Source organism: Bos javanicus, chromosome 6, assembly GCF_032452875.1.
Source record: "Bos javanicus breed banteng chromosome 6, ARS-OSU_banteng_1.0, whole genome shotgun sequence".
Lineage (NCBI taxonomy): Eukaryota > Metazoa > Chordata > Mammalia > Artiodactyla > Bovidae > Bos > Bos javanicus.
In genome coordinates this window covers 98,152,078-98,176,173 of record NC_083873.1, presented here as the reverse complement: position 1 = coordinate 98,176,173, position 24,096 = coordinate 98,152,078, and the positions used below count along the sequence as shown (strand labels likewise).

Genomic DNA, 24,096 nt, shown 5'->3' with positions numbered 1-24,096 from the left:
GCAAGAATACTGGAGTGGGTTTCCATGCCCTCCTCCAGAGGCTCTTCCCGACCCAGGGATTGCACCCACGTCTCTTATGTCTCCTGCGTTGGCAGGCATGTTCTTTATCACTGAGTCACCTGGGAAGCTTTCTTACTGTATAACTATAATCATTTAATTAAAGTCTAGAAAAATATATGTTTGTATACTGCACCACCAATGGAAAGGGAAAGACCTAGAGCTATTTCTAATGGTAGAAATGTCTAACAGGTATGAACATTTAGAAGAACATTTAAAGCTTCTTCTGTCTAAAAAATAAAATAAAAATAAACTCATTTTATCCTTATCCAAAAACACTGAGTATTCTTCACATGAGGCTGTTGCTAGGACTCAAAGGACAATTTATAATGATAAATCTGGCTAATTTATAATTAGCTCCACTGGACCATAGGAAAAGTAAGAAAGTTCCAGAAAAACATCTACTTCTGCTTTATTGATTACGCCAAAGCCTTTGACTGTGTGGATTACAACAATCTTAAAGAGATGGAAATACCAGACCACCTTACCTGCCTCCTGAAAAATCTGTATACAGGTCAAGAAGCAAGAGTTAGAACCGGACATGGAACAGTGGACTGGTTCCAAACTGGGAAAGGAATATGTCAGGGCTGTATACTGTCACTCTGCTTATTTAACTTATATGCAGAGTATATCATGCTAAATGCTGGGCTGGATAAAGCACAAGCTGGAATCAAGATTGCAGGGAGAAATATCAATAACCTCAGATATGCAGATGACACCACCTTTATGGCAGAAAGTGAAGAAGAACTAAAGAGTCTCTTGATGAAAGTGAAAGAGGAGAGTGAAAAACCTGGCTTAAAACTCAACATTCAAAAAACTAAGATCATGGCATCTGGTCCCATCACCTCGTGGCAAATAGATGGGGAAACAAGAAAAACAGAGACAGACTTTCTCTTCCTGGGCTTCAAAATAACTGCAGATGATGACTGCAGCCATGAAATTAAAAGATGCCTACTCCTTGGAAGAAAAGCTATGACCAACATAGACAGTATATTAAAAAGCAGAGACATTACTTTGCAGACAGAGGTCCATCTAGTCAAAGCTGTGGCTTTTCCAGTAGTAATGTATGGATGTGAGAGTTGGACCATAAGGAAAGCTGAGCACCGAAGAACTGATGCTTCTGAACTGTATTGGAGAAGACTCTTGAGAGTCCCTTGGACTACAAGGAGATCAAGCCAGTCAATCCTAAAGGAAATCAATCCGAATATTCATTGGAAAGACTGATGCTGAAGCTGAAACTCCAATACTTTGGCCACCTGATGCGAAGAGGGGACTCATTGGAAAAGACCCTGATGCTGGGAAGGATTGAAGGCAGGAGGAGAAGGGGACAACAGAGGATGAGATGGTTGGAGGGCATCACCAACTCGAAGGACATGAGTTTGAGCAAGCTCCGGGAGTTGGTGATGGACAGAGAAGCTTGGCATGCTACAGTCTATGGGGTCACAAAGAGTCGGACACAACTGAACAACTGAGCTGAACTGATGATGAAGCCTGGGTAGATTTAGGCATGTTTGAATCATTGCTGATACACTGTCCCTGTGTGGATAAATATCCAAGGTGTTGCCCTGTGTCATGTACTGCTCTCCTTTTTTTGTTTATGGGCACTACCCAACTATCCAGGTCACCCACACATGACTGAGCAGTGAAATCTAGAAAAGAAACCAGTGAACTCAAGAAATAGAAAAAGTAATATAGAACAACTGAGGTAATTGGCTTGTTTTTGAAACTGCCCTATGAGGAAAGCAATACAAGAAAGCAAATAGTATAATCATATTGCCTGAGTATCAGGAAGCACTGTATTTTCAATTTTAGTGTTTTTCTTTTGTCCTGATTCTGAAGTGGAAATGTATTACATCTCAGTGTCTAGCACGCTGTGAGTGAATTAAGCATATAATAAGTACTTAATTCAAGAAGACAATGAAAAGTACCTTCTATGAGCCTAACACTGGGTGTGATGATAAAGGAATAAATGGGAAGAGAGGGTTCCAGCTCTCAAGGAGATCACAACAAACCAAGGACAATGCCACAATGCAGTCAGTGCTCTGAAGGAGCAGGCTTTTTAGCTGAGAGCAAAGGGAGGAACAGGGCCTGTGGAGTGAGCCAGAGAAGGGTTTGAATTTCACAATTTACTTAAAGTCTCAGAGCCTCCATTTCCTCATCAACTCAGTAAAGGTAATAGTTCGTACTTAGCCGGGGCTGTTATAACATGAAGTGGACAGTGTGAGTCTAGTATAGTGCCTGATATAGGGTGGCATCTCAGTAAATATTAACTGATACTTTTGCCAAGAATTATTTGTGGAAATGATCAAAAGAAATTTCCTTGCTGCATTTTTGTACATTTTAGCCACTCCCTTTATACAAGTCTGATTTTTTTAAGTTGTTCATTAAATTCATCCTTGGACTTTATCTTAATTTTATCTTAATTTTAGTTGTTCATTAAATTCATCCTTGGACTTTATCTTATTTAATACTCTCAATGAGCACATAAGGTGGATAGGTCAGAAACCACTTTCACTTCACAGATGAGTAGGAGGAAATTTAAATGACTAGTTAAATGACTAGGCCTATCAATGACTAGTCCAAGATTACAGTTTAGAAAAACAGAATTTGAACAAAGATATTCTCACTCCCAGATATTCCCTGGTAGCTCAGCTGGTAAAGAATCTTTCTGCATTGCAGGAGACCCCAGTTCGATTTCTGGGTTGGGAAGATCCCCTGGAGAAGGGAAAGGCTACCCACTCCAGTATTCTGGCCTGGAGAATTCTATGGACAGAAGAGCCTAGCAGGCTACAGTCCATGGGGTCGCAAAGAGCCAGACATGACTGAGTGACTAAGCACAGCACAGCACATTCTCACTCCAAATCAAATCAGGGACTTTCCTGGCAGTCCAATGGTTAGGACTTTACCTTCCAATGCAGGGGGTGCAAGAGAGATCACTGGTTGGGGAGCTAAGATCCCATATGCCTGGTGACCAAAACCCAAAACATGAAACAGAAACAATACTGTGACAAATTCGATAAAGACTTTTAAAAATGGTTCACATTAAAAAAATGTGGTTTTTTTATTCAAATCAATGTTTAATTACCCCCACACTGCCTCTTAGGATGGAGAGAAATTAGGACAAAATGTACTTTATAATAAGCTTTGCTTGGGCACTCTATCTTTGCTTGCCCCCTAACAAGGCTTCAGGTAAATTTCAACTGAAGGATCAACTTGGATGCAGGAAGATTGGAGAGGATTACTGTTATATCCCTGGAGAAGGGATAGGCTACCCACTCCAGCATTCTTGGATTTCCCTGGTGGCTCAGATGTTAAAGAATCTGTCTGCAATGTGGGAGACCTGGGTTTGAGCCCTGGGTTGGGAAGATCCCCAGGAGAAGGGATAGGGAAACTCCTGGGGTCCAGCCCCAGTTGGATCCAGGGATTCCCTCAGGAGGACGGCGTTGGCGATTAGAATAGCAAAGCAGGGATTTATTAGATGCTCAATAATAACTGGTTTACGCAGGAAATCAATAAAGTTCGTGACACCAAACTTGCTCTGACCACAGAGGCTGCAGGCACCCTCTCAAATAGCGGAAGGTGCCCCACCTTAGGCACCTTCTCGATTGGGTCTTAGAAGCCCAGGCAAATAAGTGGTCCCAGAGGACCCCCGCGCTCCAATTATTTTGGCGTGAAGGAAGAACAGAAGAGAAAAGGAGGAAAAGGAAACAAGAAAGAACGACACGGGGAGACCAAGCTTCGGTGAGCAAGGCCCGAAACTTTATTTTCAACAGGGGCTTTTATACCCTAAGTTGCACATAGAGGATAATAGGGGGTGTGAAATCATGCAAAGTCAGCAGTCTTTGATCCTTATCGAAACCAGGGTTTCTTTTCTGCAAACTTATCTTATACAAATGGTTTAGGTGATTTACATCATCTTCTGGCCAGAAGGCCTGTTAACATTTTATGACTCTGACAAAGGTTTGTCAACCATAAGACTTATTTTCTCTAAGAGTAATTATTTTAAAGTTTGGCGCCATCCTCCGAAGGTGTTAGATAAAATTGCATTCCTATAGGGCAAAGGTGCAATGGGTTTACAACGAAGGAAAGAATTTATTACCTTAAGGGTCTAAAGTTGTTAACACCAAGGCCACTGCTTATTTTTTCTACATACCAACTATATTAATTAATACACTTCCAAAGATACAATACAGGGGATGTGGAAACTTGGCAGCAAGCATTGGCTCAACAATGAAATCTTCTACTAGTTCTATTCTGACAATTTCTAATTCCCCCAGAGGCTCTATACTATTTGAATATCTTAAGCTTCCCGTGCCTCTCACAGTTGGGAGACTGTAAACAATCATATGCGTAGCTGTAGGAGTCCGGGTAAACCTGTCAGGCAAGTTAGAGAACCATCTGGGGGGTTTGGATTTAAACACTCCTATTATGCCCAAGAGGCTAATTAGCCAGAGTTCTAAGTTGATTTCCTTCAGAGAAAAGGCGATGGGGATAGCCCCCCTCCGTGACTGTCGGAGGAGTTGGTGAAAGTCATGAAGCAGTAAAACAGACAGACTCTGGTTTTGGAGTAGACGCTCAGGCAGGCCCAGAGGGGCACCCCTCGAGTTCTGGCTCGCCTTGCCCACCAGAACTCTCCCACATAACCTTGTTATGAGTGGGGACTCCCGTGCTGGCTCCCGGCAGGAACCCACTCCAGTGTTCTTGCCTAGAGAATCCCATGGACAGAGGAGCCTAGTATGCTACTGTCCACGGGGTCACAAAAAGTCAGACACAACTGAGTGACTAACACTTTGACTTTTGACTGTGACATTGTGATTTATACACATTTTACTTTCATTCCTGTTCAGGGTACAGAGCTCCTAAAATCTATGGAATTTATTAAGTGATAAAAGTGGTAAAGGTGTCTTGTTATTCATAACAAGCTCCTCTCAACTATAGAGCTTATGCTAATGAAGTGACTTTTGGAAAACCGTTGAGGATGGGGGCTGGTTGCCAGGGGAAGCAACTTGTGATTGTTGTTGTTCAGCTGCTCAGTCGTGTCCAACTCTTTGCAGCCCCGTGGACTGCAGCACACCAGACTTCCCTGTCATTCACTGTCTCCTGTCTCCTGGAGTTTGCTCAAACTCATGTTCATTGAGTTGGCGATGCCATCCAACCATATCATCCTCTGCCAGCCCCTTCTCCTCCTGCCTTCAATCTTACCCAGCATCAGGGTCTTTTCCAATGAGTTGGCTCTTCACATCAAGTGGCCAAAGTATTGGAGTTTCAGCTTCAGCATCAGTTCTTCTAATGAATATTCAGGGTTGATTTCCTTTAGGATTTACTAGGGGTGGAATGTTCAGTCCCCCCTCCCAGACTGTGAGGCAGGGAGGGGAGAAGGGTTTGGAGACTGAGTTCAATCACCAATGGCCAATGATTTCATCAATCACGCCTATGCAATGAAGCCTCCATAAAACCCCAAAAGGACAGACTTCAGAGAGTTTTGGGGTTTGTGTGCTGGGAGAGTGACGCACCCCAAACTCCACAGACTCTGAAGCTCCCCTTAGATATCTTTTCATCTGATTGTCCATCTGTATCCTTTAATACCCTTTGTAATATATCAATAGAAAGTGAAAGTGAAGTAGCTCAGTCATGTCCGACTCTTTGTAGCCCCGTGGACTGTAGCCTACCAGGCTCCTCACTCCATGGGATTCTCCAGGCAAGAATACTGGAGTGGGTTGCCACTTCCTTCTCCAGGGGATCTTCCTGACCCTGGGATCGAACCCTGGTCTCCCGAATTGCAGGCAGACGCTTTAACCTCTGAGGCACCAGGCAAGCCCATGTAAACTGTTTTCCTGAGTTCTGTGGGCCACTTTTGCAAATTAATGGAAATGAAGAGGGGAGCATGGGAACCTCTGATCTACCTGGTCAGAAGCACAGGTGAGGACTTCCCTGGTGGCTCACTGGATTGAAAGTCTGCCTGCCAATGCAGGGGCACATGTGTTTGACCCCTGGTCTTGGAAGATTCCACATGCTGTGGGATGTGCTACAACTACTGAGCCCAGGCACTATAGCCCTTGAGCAGCAACTACTGAGCCCATGTGCTGCAAAACTACTGAAGCCTGTGTGCCTAGAGCCTGTGCTCCTCAAAAAGGGAAGCCATCGCAATAAGAAGCCGTGCACCCCAATGAAGAGTAACCTCCGCTTGTTGCAACCTGAGAAAGCCTGCGTGCAGTGATGAAGACCCTGTACAACCAAAACATTTAAAAATGAATAAATGAAAGAAATGCTTTAAAAAGAAGTACAGGTAACCACGTGGATGTACAATGGATATCTGAAGTAGGAGAGGGAGGGCAGTCCTGTGGGACTGAGCCTGTAATACATGGAATCTGACACTGTTTACAGGTGGCAGTGTCAGAATGGAGCTGAATTGCCCTGTACGGGCAGGCTCCCCAAGATGACTGTACTCTTGCTTCTCTGTTCACCCTCTGCTTGACCAGTGCCTGTGTCACCTACATTCTACTCAGATGACCGACCTTCCGAATCAGGAGATGCCTGCGTCCTTGCCACCAACCCCAGCTAGTAATTGTTTTAGGTGTTAGATCAGAACATCTCCACCCTGAGAACTTATCAAAGGGGCAGTGAATGGCTGTGCTCTTCTGCTGCTTTCCCTGACAACCAGTGAGCCACCCTGATCTCAATCCCACCTACAACTGGTAACCTCCCCTCCCCCCAGGAGTGAAGATTGGTGGGCTGTCGCTCCAGGACCTTGCTTCAGACGGTCTTCCCTGGTGACATATTAGAGAAGAATCCTCCTGCCAATGTAGGGAACACGGGTTTGATCCCTGGTCCGGGAAGATTCCACATGTGGTGGAGCAGCTGGAACCATGCCCCACAGCTTCTGAGCCTGTGCTCTGAAGCCCTCTAGAGCCCGTGAGCCACAACTACTGAAGCCCATGCCCTCTGGAACCTGTTGTTGAGTTGCTAAGTCGTGTCCAACTCAGTGACCCCATGGGCTGCAACACTCCAGGCTCCTCTGTCCATGGAATTTTTTCAGGCAAGAATACTGGAGTGGGTTGCCATTTCCTTCTCCAGGGGATCTTCCCAACCCAGGGATCGAGCCCAGGTCTCTGGCATCTGCTGCCTTAGCAGGCAGATTCTTTACCACTAGCGCCACTTGGGAAGCTATCTGTCTCCCAGAGTTTGCTCAAATTCGTGTCCACTGAGTCTGTGATGCTATCTAACCATCTCATCCTCTGCTGCCTCTCCTAGAACCTATACAAGAGAAAGCCCATGCAGCAAAGAAGATCCAGTGCAACTAAAAGTAATAAATAAATTTTTTAAAATGTGAGATCCCTCTATCCATGAAATTGAGGCAGGATGTAGATGGAACCCCCCTGCCCCCAGGTTAAATCTCAGGGTAAAATTCATTCTCTGTGGACAGAAACCCCATGACAAAAGTTAAGGGAGGAGGCTAGGCCCTGCCCAGAACACATATTTCTCATTCTTGAAGTCAGAAGACCTCCTGTAGACTGAAACTCCAAGACAACAATAGCAGGACAATTAAGGGAGGACTCTGGGCCCTGCCCAGACCACGTATTTCTTGTTATCAAAATCAGGAGACTTCCGCAACCACACATGCACAGAAAGGTCTCCTGGTGGTAAAAGGCTAATGATGCCAAGGGATGCTCTACCCTTTTGCCTTTTCGGTAGAATCCATCTCGGCTAAGAGATGCACGCACACACATGGAAGGATCCTGTGGTATACCAAATATAGACCGTGAACAAGGCAAACCAAAATGATTGGCCAAGGAAACCCAGAAGACATGCCACATAAAACTGTTCAGACTGCCATGAGGGCAAAACTCAGTGACTCTCTCTCTCTGAGTCCCCGCCATGAGTCTACCCACACGTACTGTGCTCTAACCCTCCTAATAAACACTTCATTTGCTTCACTACTTTCTGTCTTTGAGGGAATTCTTTTTTGCAAAGCCAGGAAGCCAGGGTCTTGTCACTGACCACAGGTTTAGTGGTTAGGATCTGGTGCTCTCATTGCCGTGACCCAGACTCAATCTTTGGCCGGTGAGCCCAGACCCCACTTCAAGCTGCTGCAGACTGAGGCCCCCTGAGATCAGATCTGGTATGGCAACTCGGGAATTTGGAAAGTCAAGGTAAACCACGGGCTTCGCCCAGCTGTCACTTACGGCCCCTGACTTCTACTCCTGCCTTCTTTCTCTCATCTCCCCTTCACTTTCTTTTCAAGAATCAAATAATTCTTGGGTGATAGTTGTTGCTGTCCTCTGGGACAAGGTGGAAACGCAATTTCCAACTGAGCAGAAGCCCAAAAGTTCTGTCTCTCTCTTGCTCTCACTGTCTCTCTCTCACTGTCCTGTGTGAAACCCTCCACTACAGTTTCCTTTCCCACTTTCCTCCCACAACAAGTTCTCTTTCTCACTCCTTATCTCCTTCTTATAATATCCTTCTTCTAGGGAAGAATTTCTTGGATATCATTCCTAAGCTGCACCCCAGCCACTGTCACACTCTGTGCTGTCTGTGTCAGACAAAATCATCAGATGATTCTTAATTCTATCTCAGCTGCCAGGAAGACAGAGCAAAGGATTTCGGGGTTCTTCTGTTGTCTAGTCTCTCACCTCACTCAATGCCCAGAAATCTACTCTGAGAACGTCTCTGCCTGCTGGGCCTCAAACCTTGAGCCCCATGCCATCTTCCAAGGCGCTCAACTCCAATTCCCCCAAGTTTTTCCTTTGCGTCTACTGGACCCCTTCACTCCAGGCCTTGGTAGGCTACGCATTCTGCTAGGGACAGCCTATTAGACTGGCTGCCACCCAGAAGCCCGAATCATAAGCTTTGTAGATGCTCAGTCACGAAGAATACACCCAGCCTGGAAAGACTTATCGTAGGACGTAAGCTCTACAGAAAAGGGATCCCTCTTAAGGAAAGTCCTGGCAACAGTTTACACTTAGCGTGAAAGCCCTTCTCTAATTGCTGGGTAGGGTGTCCTGCACATGGTGGTATCGCAGAGGGCAGAGATATCTGGTCAGAAATCAATGGGAGAGAAGAGGATGCTTGAAATCCCATTAGGTCCAAAGAGAACTTAGGGGATGCCCTGCACCCCTTCAGGTTAAATCTCCTGGTAAAGGCTTCCAGGATGATGGATTCCATTCTAGGAGCGCTGTCTTGTTCTCAGTTGCAGGTTACTCAACATGGGAGGATCCCTCTCCAAGTCAGAAAAAACATCTCTGGAGTGTATCCTTAAGAACTGGAAATTCTTTAAAACTGAAGGGTTAAAGAAGGAGAAACTTAAATTCTACTGTAGCAGTGCCCGGACTTTGTTTAAGTTGGGAAATGGAGAAAAATGGCCTGAAAATGGGTCTCTAAATTATGATAACCTTCTGCAATTGGATCTTTATTGCTGCCAGATGAGGAAGTGGATTGAGATTCCCTATATTCAGGCTTTCACAGTCCTTTACCAAAATCCCACCCCATGTAGCTCCTGTATTTTAAAACCTGGAGAACCAGAAGACTCTCCCAACACTTTAGATGATCCCCTTCTAAGCTCTCTGATCTCTCAGGGTGGAAACCTAGCACATCCTCCTCCTGACAGCATTCCCACTTAGCCAGTCCACCCCTCATATTAGGCAGAAACTCCAAAAATTACAACTTGGCCCACAAACGCCCATGCTCCAGCTCCCAGATGTGGCCTTTGGGGTATTTAATAATCAAGACCAAGCTCAGGAGAAAGAGAGAACCTAACATGAGAAAAGACAGGCCAGGGCTCGTGCAAAACTGATAGCTGTTGGTGTCAGTCATGCTTTGTGACCTCAGGGGGGCCAAGAAAGTTCAACCATTCATCTGGAAATAAGACCAACAAGAGGAAATGCTACAAATGCAAGTCAACTGGCCACTGTGCCCAAGACTGCCAGAAAGAACCTCCCCACCCCGGGCTATGCCCAGATAGCAGACAAACAGGTCACTGGAAGAGGGACTGTCCCCATTCCTGAAGGGGAAGGGCGACTTTGGCTCCTGAGATGGCCATGCTGGACAACTGGCATGGCCCTGGGGATTCTGGTGGCTCCCCTCAGTGAGATGCTAATCTCCATCAAGGATCCCTGGGTAGTCCTTGACTCCCATAGCAGAAAAGAAAATTGATTACTTAATTGATACAGGAGCCACTGTACTTTGTCTTAATTTTTCACACTGGACCTCTCTCCTCCTAAAGCTGTACTGTGACTGGTGTCGATGGAAAGCCTTGCACTCGATTATTTTACTGGGCATTTCACTTGCCAATTTAAACAACGGTGGATTTTGCATGCCTTTCTAGTTGTGTCTCAGTGTCCTACCCACGTCCTTAGAAGAGATCTTCTGAGCTCCCCTGGGGCCATACTCAGGTCAGGAGGCCCCAAGCAGGCTTTTATCTTGACTCTGACTAAGACAGACCAGCCACAAGGTCCTATTCCCAGCCATATCCTACGGGCAGTAGACCCTTAACGAGACAAAGGAACCCCTGCAAGGCCAGTAAAGGCCCAACCTATAAGAATGAGCCTTAGGCCAGAAACTGCCTATCCGATAAAGCTGGAAGGGAAGAAGGGTTTACAACCCCTCGTGGATAAATTCCTAAAAGCTGACTCCATGAGTCAGACTATTTGCCTTTTTACTTTAGTTCTGCAAATCCTCCCCTTCTGTTCTATAAAAGAAACGCATCCAGACCCTGACAAGATGGTTATTTTAAGACATTAGTCGACTATCTTCTCGGTCAGTCAGCTTTCCCAATAAAGTCGCATTCCTTGCCTCAACATCTCATCTCTTGGATTTATTGGCCTGTTGTGCTGAGAGCAAAGTGAGCTTGGACTCATTAACAGGCAGGTGTGAGTTAAGTTTTATTTGGGGCAAATGAGATCTATAGCCCAAGAGACAGCTTCTCAGATAGCTCTGAGGAGCTGCCCTAAGAAGGTCAGAGCGGAGGTCGGTGTGTATAAGATTTTAGTGAAGGGGACTTGTGCCATCAAGCACGCATTTTGGCAGAAGGTTGCTGCAAGTCACATGGAGCAGTTGTCTCCGTTAATGATTTTCGTTCTTTTCTAGATATGAGAAGATATGAGAGACTGGGCTCATAAAATCTTGTCTCAAAAATATCTAACTCTCTGAAGGCCTGTTCTGCCAGTGTTCCCTAGTTCACAGGGAGCTTCATTCCTAATTTCCACCCTGAACTCCTTTCAGGGCATGTTGAAAATCAGCAACTAAGTGGTTAATGACTTAATTCTTGTGGCACCAGATAACGAGTGACAGTTTTTAGTTGGCATGGCTTCGCAGGTGGCACAGTGGTAAAGAATCTACCTGCCAATACAAAAGACGCAGGAAACAGGGGTTTGATCCCTGCATCGGGATGATCCCCTGGAGGAGGAAATGGTAAACCACTCCAGTATTCTTGCCTGGGAAATCCCATGGACAGAGGAGCCTGGTGGGCTATAGTCTATACGGTCACAAAGAGTCAGACACGACTGAGCACACACACCTGCCATTTACACAGGTTTCCTCTTCTGTTTTCCTGTCTTGTGCAGAGACTAGATAGCTGTTTAAAACAGTACTTACAAGCCTGTCTCATTCCCTAACTCCAAGAGAAGCATCCGTTCCTTTAACTGATTCAGTGAATCCCTTCCTCCAGGAGCCTCTGTAGAAAAAGGTTCTTCAAAGATCAGCCAGCAACTTGATCTAAACTGCGTCGCTTGCCTGTGAAGCCAAGTCCCAGAAAACAGGCTTCTAAGAGCAACCTCCAGACTACTGACACCAAGTTCTTCCTTTCAGACCACAGCCGCTTAAGAACCTGCATTGAAAATGCAAGCTGCATCTTCTCCAGTGGTCATTGTAACCCAGCCTGGAGTCGGAAGCGGTCCAGCACCTCAGAACTCCAACTGGCAGACGGGCTTGTGTGATTGTTTCAGCGACTGTGGTGTCTGTAAGTGCTGGGGAAACCTGTAACCGACTCAGAAGTGAATTTTAACCTTGGGTTGTCCAGTCGCTAAGTTGTATATAAAGCTTTGTGACCCCATGGATTGTAGCATGCCAGGGTCGTCTGTCCTCCACAATTTCCCAGAGTTTACTCATATCTTTCCTTCATTTCTCCCTTAGGGTGTAATAGAAGTTCCCCTCTCATTCCAAGGTACCCTGCCTGTCAGGCAATGCTTTGCAAACAGAAAAATCCTGTACCGACTGTAGGTTCGTTCTTCTTCACCCTTCAAAGGATAATCTTACTCCTAAAAAAAGTTCTGGAGTTAAGATAACTGTTAAAAAGAAAAAGCCAATGATTTGAATAATGAACAGGCTTGGCCTAATTATTATAAATAGACCATACATTATATTAGAAGAGACGTTTAAAGTTTAACTTGATTAAAAAGAAAAAAGGCTGCTTTTGTTATACATCAATTAAACTCATTACAGTTACACTGTGCCCCACACACAAGGGTTCAGTTTCATCCGTGGTTTCAGCATGAGCTCACATAAGCATTATTTTTATTTATACATTTAGGATTGTTATACAGACAAGAATAAAGAATTCTGAAGGCAATTAACTGCTCAGTGGGTAAAATATCTCTAACTCTGCTTCATTTTCAGTTTTGTTTCATTTTATGAGATCTAAATGAGATTTCATTTTATGAAACCTGAGAGAAGAAAAGTTCGGGGTAAGATGTGCGTGTCAGAGAGGCCAAATGCTTAGTTCTCAACACCAAGCAAGAAACAAACAAACCTGCCTGCAAAATAAAAAATGAAACAAATTTTACTCTGAGGTTTTCTGTTCATTTGTTTCTTTTTTTCACCTGTTTCAAATCTACCCAGTGTTCTGAGACAGGGAAGTTAACCTTTAACTTGGCAGAGGAATTAAAATTTGGAATGGAGTTGATAATTACATTGAAAAGCATAGAGGGAAAGAATCACCTGGGACATGGAACCACTGAGCTGGTTGATTTGCGCTCCTTGTCCTGCTGCATGACCCGGGCTGATGACTTGCACTTCTCAGGACGTTAGTTCAACATCTGCGAATCATAGTGATCATGAAACCACAATAATAAAACCTTCTAAAGAGGAATATTCTAATCCTCCAAACCCTAGTATTGTTACTTGAATAAGTGAATTACAAGTTCTAATATGAGCTTAAAACCTTCACATAGGATTTCTTAAATCAGAGATCTGATCAAATCATTCTCCCTTCTTAAAATATTTCAGAGGTTCCTCATGACTTCCGTGACCCCCTCTGAACACTCGTACTTCCAGATCATCCAGTCTCCACCCTGCCTTTGATCCAGCTTCATCCCCATTCTTCCCCATCCCTGGTTCCAGCCACGTTATGTGTAACCAGCCATTGCCAAGACAAACCAAGTTATCTACAGAGGCTCTTTCCCCTTTCCTCAATCTATAAAATTCCTAATCATCATTCCATATTCAGATCAAGCAACAGCATCTTCCCAGAGCACTGGAGGCCCCATTTCTGTGAGTGACACCTTGGGATCTTGAGTAGGTTCCTGTTGGAGAACTTTTCACAGTATTTGACCTCACTCCTGGACTTCAGACAGAGGCATTGTGGGTAGTGAGGATAACCTCTGGAACAGGGCCAGGTTTCAGTGAGTCATTCAATACATGGAAGAAGGCAGTACTAGAGGGAATGAGGGGAAGCTGATGTGATGTTGAACAGAAGCAGTGAGGATGGCCTTGGCAGCAGACTATGTGACAAAGGCCCCAGGATTTGGAACTGCCATCCATGAGCACACCCGAACTCTCAACCATGGTGGAGGGCAGAATGGAGTAATTCATACCTCTGATTTCACGCATCCAGGTCTCTGCGGCACATTTTGCTTCACGTGCCTTGCGTGTCAAGTTGCATCTGATATGAATGAATGCTGTCTGTGCGGAACAAGTGTCGCAATGAGGACCCTCTACAGGACTCGATACGGCATTCCGGTGAATCTTTTACAATATTGTATCATTCGAATATGCACCCACATTCAAAACAATTGTGATAAACATAGAGGCCATTTGATGGTACCTGTCAACTGAATGGGGGCTTCCCAGGTGGCGCTAGTGGTAAAGAAAGAGGCAGATGCAGGAGACGTAAGAGACGTGGGTTCGATCCCTGGGTGGGAAAGATCCCCTGGAGGAGAACACGGCAACCCACTCCAGTACTCTTGCCCGGAGAATCCCATGGACATAGGAGCCTGGCAGGCTACAGCCCACAGGGTCACAAAGAGTAGCACACAGCTGAAGCAACTTGGCAGGCCCACAGGCATCAACTAAATTTGGTTGGTAGGAGTTTCCTGGCATGTGCATTCTATTATTGTAGCAATAGATCCTCTGGTTATGTGACCTCCTTCTACATTTCTGTGAAAACCGTAGAAAACAAACAACTCTCATATTTGCAATGTATGTCATACAATGGAAGAGGATTGTTCAGGGCCATGCTTGTACTATGCCCCACGTACATGACATGTTACATCACGGAAACCTTGCACCATCTCTGTAAAGTAAGTAGGTCTATCACACTTCACAGATGAGAAACGTTTTAACAGGTAGAATAACTCAGGCAAAGATATGCACTAGTCATAAAGGAGTCATTACTCAACTCAGCTTTTCATACCCGCACATTCCATTACACCATGCTAAGTCACTTCAGTCGCGTCGGACTCTCTGTAACCCTGGGCACTGTAGCCCGCAAGGGCTCTGTCCACGGGACTCTGTCCATGGGACTCTCCAGGCAAGAATACTGGAGTGAGTTGCCATGCCCTCCTGCAGGGGATCTTCCTGACCCAAGGATCGAACCAGCGTCCCTTATGTTTCCTGCGTTGGCAGGCAGGTTCTTTAGCACTAATGCCACCTGGGATGCCCCCGTCATTACACCATAAGCTTCACTTTAGTGCTCTCCAGAAACAGAACCAAAAGGAGATAGAGATGATATGAATACAGATATATAAAGAGAGCATTAAATTTTAAGGAATTGCCTCATAACATTGTGGGGACTGGTAAGTCCAAAAAGCAAGATAGGCTGACAGGCTGGGAAGAGTTGCAGAATCCAAAGGCAGCCTGCGGGCAGAATTCCTTCTAGTTCAGGGGAGATCGCTCTTTCTCTGTTCAGGCCTTCAACAATTAGGTGAGGCCCACCCACATTTTGGATGGTTACTTTAAGTCTACTGATTTAAGCGTTAATTTCATCTGAAACATTACCCTCACGCAAACATCCAGAATAGCATTTGACTGAATATGTGGGTACTATGGCCTAGCCAAGTTGGCACATAAAATTAATCATCACAGAACAAATAAATAGAATATTTAAGGAACTAATTTTACTCCATTGAAATTATTTTATTTTTTTGCTTAAAATGTTTGTTAGTTTTTTAATCATAAAAATAATCATAAAAATATGTATAGGTAATGTTATGACAAATTAAAACACAGAGATATATAAAATAAAAAATGAAAATCTAATTGCTTTATGCCCAATTCCACTATTCAGTGATAAATTTTATTAATATCAATAATTTGGTGTGCATCCTCCTATGAGGCTTTACCTCTTAGTGGTAAAGAATCTGCCTGCCAGTGCAGGAGACACAAGAGACATGAGTTTGATCCCTAGATAGGGAATATCCCTGGAGTAGGAAATGGAAACCCACTCTAGTAACCTTGCCTGGGAAATTCCATGGGCAGAGGAGCCTGATGGGCTATAGTCCACGGGGTCACAAAGAGTCAAACACGACTGAGCTCAGTCTCTGGGCTTTTGGTCTCCTCTAAGGCATATAAATAGATAAATAGATAGATAGATTAGATGAAGCTACAGCTATAGCTGTAGAGCTAGACATATGTGATTTGGGATTTACAGGGCTCTTTTATTTTGTTTCTATGTTTTAAATGAGTTCATACTATATTGTAACTTGGTTTTTTTTTTCCACTTAATATATGGTAGACCCCCTTTATGTCCATAACATAGATTCTTTTTCATGTCTGCATAGTATTCCACCATATAGATTATTTACTTAATCACTTTCTTATTGATGAAAGCTTAAATAATGTTGCAGTTGTATATATATGATTTTGTACACACACTGGTATTTTTGTAGGATAGTGTACTGTTAATTGATTTGATTGATAGATCACAGGATATGCACATTCAAAATCTGAAAGGTACTACCTACTCACATACTTTTGTAATCTTTCCTTCTTTTCCCCCCATCTTCCCAAAGTAACCATCAATATGCTCCCGTCAATGTAGATTAGTTTTCATTTTCTACCATTTTATATAACAGAACTATATAGTGTGTGGGCTTCCCTGGTAGCTCAGCTGATAAAGAATCCGCCTACAGTGCAAGAGATCCCAGTTCAATTCCTGGGTCAGGAAGATCAGCTGAAGGGATAAGCTACCCACTCCAGTATTCTTGGGCTTTTCTGGTGGCTCCTCTGATAAAGAATCTGCCTGCAATGCAGAAGACTTGGATTCAGTCCCTGGGTTCGGAAGATACCCTGGAGAAGGAAACAGCTACCCACTCCAGTATCCTGGCTTGGAGAATTCCGTGGACTGTGTAGTCCATGGGGTTGTGAAGAGCTGGACACGACTGAATGACTTTCACTTTTCACCGTACCGTGTGTACTACTTTATGCAGCTTCTTTCACTCACTATGATTTTTTGAGGATTCATCAAGTTGTTGTGTACACTTAAAATGTGTTAAGAAGGCAGATCTCATGTTAAGTATTTTTAACCTCCCAAAAAATTAGGAAAAAACAAAGAAAATATTTGAATGGCAAATAAGTACATAAAAAGATGTTCAACATCATCAGTCACTAGAGAAATGCAAATGAAAACCATAGTGAGGTACCGTCATACACCTATTGGGACAGCTAAAATAAACAGACTAACTCACACCAAGTGTTAGCTTATACGGAGGAACTGAAACCCTCATGTACTGATGGTTGGAGTGTAAAATAGTTTCTTAAAAAGTTAAACATACATCTACTTTTTGGCCCAGCCATTCTGCTCCTAGATATCTACCCTGCAAAAATATATATCTGTATCAAGTCTTGTACACAAATGTTTAAAGTAGTTTTGCTTGCAATAGCCAAAAACTAAAAAAACAACCCAGCAGGTGAATGAATAAACAAATTGTAGTCCATCCATGTAATAGTATACTACTCAACAACAAAAAGGAATCAACTATTGATACAATTTGGATGAATCTCAAGATAAATATAATATTAAGTTGTGGGTAAAAATTTCAGGATCATCACTGAAAGGATAAAAATTAGTTGTGGGACATCTGAAAGTACTAAAAGGGGACTTCGCTGATGGTCCAGTGGTTAAGACTTACTTTCCAATGTAGGATGAGGCCTTCGATCCCTGCTCAAGGAACCAAGATCCCACATGTCTCAAGGCCAAAGAAACAAAACATGAAACAGAAGCGATAACGTAACAAATTCAATAAAGGCTTTAAAAACAGTCCCCATCAAAAAAAAAAAATCTTAAAAAAAATAAATAACTACTAAAGGGAACAAAGGGCTTCCCTAGTGGCTCAGAAGGTAAAGAAACTGTCTGCAATGCGGGAGACCTGGGTTCAATCCCTGGGCTGGAAAGATTCCCTGGAGGAGGGCATGGCAACCCACTCCAGTATTCTTGCCTGGAGAATCCCCATGGACAGAAGAGCCTGGAAGGCTACAGTCCATAGGGTCGCAAAGAGCCTGACACGACTGACTGACTAAGCATAGCACAGCAAAGGGAACAAAAGGAACCAGGAAAGGTCTATTCCGCCAAAAAAAAAAAAGTAGGAAAAATTAACATTTGATGAATAGGAAACATAAAACAATTTGCCTATCTCATTGGTGGGAATGATTTAGATGTCTCTGCTGTGCTAAAATGTCTTTACCTCTTATTATGTCTCTTAGCGCTTTTGTGGTGAGTCCTTGGGAGCCTGCCCTCTTATGTGATGGGTGAATAGCTCCCCACTTATCTCACCCCTCTTCTTCCCTGGGGCCCCGAAGCCCACATGAGGGCTGTCTGTTAAACGGCTCTGCGCTGTGTCCCAGGCAAGACCACAGCTGGCAGTTCTGGGCTGGCCCAGCCACTCAAGCTGGCTTCAGTTAACCTCCCATCTTTCATTCCCCAGCCTGTTCCTTCCTCCTTTCTGACCTCACAGGTTTTGGTTTGGGGTTTATCTAATGCAGTGCCCCTGACCATGTTAAGTTTCATGTTCTTGAGTTCTGTTTTACTTTCTCCATCAACATAATCCCATCTGCTTCATTTTTTCTTCAAAAATTTCTGAAGATTTTTGGCTTAGCCCTATTTTCTAGTGCAGCTTGAATATTATTTAACAAAGCTCTGCAAGCACATAGTTGTTAAAATTATCTAATTTACAAGGTTTGTTGAGAAAAATAATAGTCCCCAAACTTCTATTCCCTATTTCCTCTTTCCCAGAGCTGTTTACCTCCATATCTCCAAATTGTAGACTTGTATTGTTACCTTTTGACTGTTCAGTTGGGGGCGTTGTCTATGGGCCTCCCATTGTGGAAGATGAGAATTTAGTTCTGTTTTCTCCCCTTTCTGCACCACGGACATGCACACTACCCCTACCCCTACCCCACTCCCTCCAATATGTGAAGTGAAAGTCGCTCAGTCTTGTCCAGCTCTTTGCAACTCCATGGACTATACAGCCTATGGAATTCTCTAGGCCAGAATATTGGAGTAGGTAGCATTTCCCTTCTCCAGGGGATCTTCCCAATCCAGGGATCGAACCCAGGTCTCCCACATTGTAGGCGGATTCTTTACCAGCTGAGCCACAAGGGAAGCCCCCCTCCAATATGATTATATATAATTTTGGCTAAGTCCAAATTTAGCATTTACATTATGACACCTATATTTGCTCTTCAGAGCTGAGTTGAATTGTGTAATGAACAATGATTGTCTTTTCTACTAAACTTAGTTTTTCCTACTATTAATAACTCTTGACTTTTTCACTAGGAGTTTTCCATTTACTTAGAAGTAATCCAATCCCAAACTCTTTCCAGTTTTCTAAATCTCTTCCCTAAACATCAGACAGGCATTCTATCATCTTCATCTTCTTGATGAAATCACTCTGTGACCCTGCCATCTCTATCGTCATGACCTGGGGATTCCTTTAACCAGTTCCGCATGTTAGGCTCTGGTTTCTTATACCCCACATCTTCTTCTTTGTTAGTTTGCTTCTTCATTCTGGTGGGGGCACCCTCTAGGAGCTTCCTGATACAGGGAAAGGGTATAGGAGAAAAGAATTTTGAGATTTTACTTTCTGAAACTGTTTACCTTCCTTTGATAGTTCGTTGGATATTTTTTTTTTCAACCTTTTACCTCTCTTTAATCTTGTACCTCTTTTGCCTCATGGACTCTTTTTCCTTTTTAAATTTTATGTATTTACTTTTTGGGGGGCTGTGTTGGGTCTTTGTTCCTGTGAAGGCTTTTGTCTAGTTGCAGTACACGGGGGCTGTGTAGTGCGTGGGCTTCTCATTGCAGTAGCTTCTCTTGTTGCAGAGCACGGGCTCTAGACAGCATGGACTTCAGTAGTTGCGGCACGTGGACTCAGTAATTGTGGCTCCTGGGGTCCAGAGTGTGGGCTCGATAGTTGTGGTACAGGGGCTCAGTTGCTGTGGGATCTTCCCAGACCAGAGATCCAACCTGGGTCTTCTGCATTGGCAGGCGGATTCTTTACCACTGAGCCACCAGGAAAGCCCCTGGTTGGATATCTTCCATTTTATATATGTTACAAAGTACAGGAAAACATTTGATGTGATAAAAAGAGACAGGAGTTATGTGGAGAAATCAACTAAAATCAACTAACATTTTCCTGAATGTATCCATCCAAACTTCAAATTCGAAGGATCAGCACCTTCTGCTTCTCTTCAAAATGTCTTGAAAACCCACAAACCTTTATTTCCACATAGGTGGGTTTTTACATTCTGTTTCTTTTCTGTTTTCCAACAGGGATCCATTTGTGACGACTACATGGTGACCCATTGCTGTACTCTGTGCTCTCTTTGCCAAATCAAGAGAGACATCAACAGAAGGAGAGCCAATCGCACTTTCTAAAAAAAGAATCAATGGTAAGTCCCAGAATCTGTGAATGTTTAGGAATGTAATTAAGGGCTTTGTAAACGAAGTATTATTTTGAACAATAATTCAATAATAGCAATTCTTTAAGTCTTTCAAATGTTATCTTAATATAAAGATAGATTTTGATTTCTTCTTATGAAGAAGATAGCTGTACTGGCTTGTTCAAGCTACTATAACAAAATAGCCTGAACAGGTTAAACATCAGGAACTTATGTCTCACAGTTCTAGAGAGAGAATATGTTTTGGTCTTTCTTATTAGGATAGTAATCCCATCACAGGGACCTCATCTAAACCTTGGGGACTTCATGATCTCATCTAAACCTATTACCTTCCAAAGGCTCCATCTCCTAATACCATCACATTGCGGGTTGGGGTTTCAATATCCCAGTTTGGGGAGCGGGACACAAACATTCAATTCATAACTCTGTATTTTGAAACTGTATTTTTATAAATAAAGGGATGACTTTTCTAGACTTCTCAGAATTCTGGTGGTCTATTAATAAAAACACCAATTGCAAAAGCATGTATATATATAATACAAGAGTGTGGTGAGAAAACACGCTCCCTCCTAATACAAACTGACAAAAGAAACTGGTAAGTAATTACGAAGTAGTACAGCAAGTGAAAACTATGTTACGTAATATTTGGATTGATTGTGGCGTGAAGCATATCAATACTTGAGGTGAGGTTAAACAGAAAAGTCCTATTGGAGATGGTGGAATTTGAAAGAGGTGAAATACTGCATAGAATACTTGGAAACATTATGTAGAATGGCATCATCTGAAATTCAATCAAGTCATTTTTCAACTCACTCTTTCAAGATTCTCAGAATTAGCTACTGAGGATGTAGTAAAGTAGAAATCAACATGATTTGGACAATCTTCTATAGAACATATCTTGAGTATGGGAAGAAAACATTAATTTTCCCATTCTTTGCAAAAATACCACTTCCTTTCTCAAGTGAATGAGAACTCTGTATAGGTTAACAAACATAACTCTTGGAAGGTACATTTTTAAATAGTCATATATTTAGCAAATAATGTCTCAAGTACCTAGTCCTGCACGGTACTTGATTTGGGGGAACAAAAGGAGATAAGTTGGTCTTCTTGTCCTTTGAGACTTTATACTCCAAAAAACGGCGTTGATAAAATGCAAACTTTGACCAGTGCCTTTAGTCAGAGTGCTATTTTATGCTCAGAGGAAGAAAAGATGATATTCTGTGAGATGTACAAGTGAAAGTTTCTTGAAAGAAGTGGTTTTTTGATTCTGAAGAGGAAGTGAGCATCAGGGTCTCAAGAGGAAATAGGTGGCACTCAAGCTGTGGGAATAGAAGGATTTAATGAAACCACCTGCAGAGTGGGCAGGAGGCACAGGGACTTTCAGGGTGGGTGGGAGGAGACAGGAGAGGGAACCAGACCTCCCCTGGGCCTCTGGAGGAGGGGAGGGAGCAGTGACTAGAACCCCAAAAGAGAAACCTGTATGGTGGCTGCCCTGAGAGGACCTGAGCAGCCCGGAGCAACCCTACAGGAAGAGTCAGCAGGGAAGGTGCCCTGACCTCACATTCTGACGTCCTTCTGGGCTTCCCATTGGCTGAACCCACCAGGAAGGCAGAGACAGGGATGGTATTGCTGGGGTACACAGGTCAGCCTCCCAGAGCACAGGGCAGGGTGGACAGGGGTAGAAATAGATCCGATGGGACCAACAGAAGATTTCTGACTCAGGATGGGATTTTAATGAATAGAAAAGGGTGTTGCCTCTCAACAGCAACATGAGTGAAACATGAGTGCTGTGCTGTGATAAGGCGCTTCTGTCTGATTCTTTGTGACCGTGTAGACCGTAGCCCACCAGGCTCCTTTGCCATGGGATTCCCCCAGCAAGAATACTGAAGTGGGTTGCCATGCTCTCCTCCAGGGTATCTTCCCAACCCAGGGATTAAACCTACGTCTCCTATGGCTACTGCACTGCAGATGGATGCTTTCTGCTTGAGCCACCAGGGAAGCCCAATGAAACTACAGAGGCAAAAAGAGGAAAAAAACATATTTATGAGTTTAGGTTCCTCTTGGCAGGAACATAAAAGGGGGAAAATAATGAGAAATGAAATATTTTACTGCAGTGTCATGAATACTAGGCTAATGATCTGGGCTTTCATTTGGTAAGCACTGGGGAGTTATTTGGGGGCTTCCCAGGTGACCCTAGTGATAAAGAATCTTCCCACCAATGCAGGAGACATGAGAAATGGCAACCCACTCCAGTGTTCTTGCCTAGAGAATCCCAGGGACGGGGGAGCCTGGTGGGCTGCCGTCTATGGGGTTGCACAGAGTCGGACACGACTGAAGTGACTTAGCATAAAGCAATTTAGCATGCAGGCAGGGGAATTATTTTAGGTTGTAAGTAAAGGAGTAACATAGGTAGAGTTATGTTTTAGAAAAATTAACCTGGTAATGCTATGTACACAGACTGGACGGGGTAAGGTCAGAAGCAAAGAGGTGTTATTTCAACACTGCTTAAATGAACTTATGAGACAATTTGGATAAAATATTAAGAGCTACCCACACATACATAAATCCTGGCACCTGAGCTTTTTTTTTTTTTTCCTTCAAGGAAATTATTTCTCTGAATTTTTAAGCTGGTTTGCTGTAAAAATATCTTGGTGGTCCTGACTCTTGCTCATCAGCTTGGACCCTACGTTATTCATTGACAATAAAACTTTAGATCTCCAAATATCTGTAATGGGAGAATCAAAAGATAAAGATCAATGAATAATGTGATTTATGTTAAAAACAGACTGAGGCAAAGAGGTACAAGAACCAACTAAAAAGGGAGAATAGACAAATTTCCCAGAGGTACAGAATTTTAAATAATTAATGAAGGTATGCCTCCCCGTAAGGAAAGAAAGCTTTATTTCCCACCTCTTAAGTATGGGTTTGCATAGTGACTTTCAAAGTGTACAGTATAAAAGGGGGGCGGGACAAGTATAACCTTGGAAGACTAACCAGGTGGAAAATCCTGACAAAATTACTTTAGCCAGTTATCCTCATTGGTGGTATCCTGTTGATAGCACGCACTCCTGAAATGATGCGATGAAGCTGGTGCTTTACCTCTGTGGCCTTCCTCTCAACACCCCACAACTCCAGTCTAACCATCAGAAAAACATTAGACAAAAAAACTGAGGCCCAACAAAAAAAAGAAAAAAATAACCAACAAGAACAACAACAACAAAAAAAACTGAGGCCCATTCTGCAAAATACAAAAATTAAGGCAATTCTCCTCAAAACTGTCAAGGTCATCAGAAATAAGAAAGGTCCAGTCACGGTTTAGAGGAGCCTAAAGAAACATAATGAGTAAAGGTAATATGCTATCTGAATGGAATCTTGGAACAGCAAAGGGACATTATGTAAAAACTGAGCAATCTGAATAAAGAACAGACTTTGATTAATAATCTACAACATTGGTTCATTAGTTGTGATACACCTACCATAGTAAGATGCTAGCCAGTAAGGAAACTGGTGCAGGTATATGGGAACTCTCTTGCAACTTTTCTATAAATCTAAAATGATTCTAAAATTAAATCTTTATTAAAAATTAAAAAGTAGACTGAGAAAATTTAACCATATTTTTTGTGTGTCCCTCGTAGGTGAAGAGCTCCCTTTCTCCCCTTTCTTCTGTGGTCCCTCCTGACCCGGTGAAGAGCTCTTACTGAAGCAACTAAAATCAACACCTCTTCAGCTTTTCCACTTTCTGCAACTGAAATATAATTGATATTTTTAATCACAATTAGTGGGGTTAAAAAAAACTGAATTTTTATTTCAAAGGAGTGTTATCCCTTAGTTTTGCTAAATGGTCCAGCGTAGTTTCTCCTTGCTATTAAGTTTTCCAGCTTATAAATTCTGTATTACATTTTAAAATATAAACAAATAAAAGATTTTACATGA

General features: G+C 43.1%; 1 protein-coding gene across 2 annotated transcripts in view; it reads left to right on the top strand.

The window, feature by feature from the left end:
• PLAC8 (placenta associated 8) overlaps positions 1-24,096 on the top strand; it is a 34,903-nt gene extending 10,807 nt beyond the window's left edge. The window contains exons 2-6 of one of the 2 annotated variants that reach the window (XM_061420664.1): positions 11,140-11,275; positions 11,860-12,010; positions 13,883-14,007; positions 20,036-20,154; positions 23,799-24,096. In XM_061420664.1, coding sequence (XP_061276648.1) covers positions 11,890-12,010; positions 13,883-14,007; positions 20,036-20,140 — 351 coding nt within the window. In that variant the 5' untranslated portion in view covers positions 11,140-11,275; positions 11,860-11,889 and the 3' untranslated portion in view covers positions 20,141-20,154; positions 23,799-24,096. The remainder of the gene's footprint in view (positions 1-11,139; positions 11,276-11,859; positions 12,011-13,882; positions 14,008-20,035; positions 20,155-23,798) is intronic. The other variant, XM_061420663.1, reaches the window with a different exon arrangement.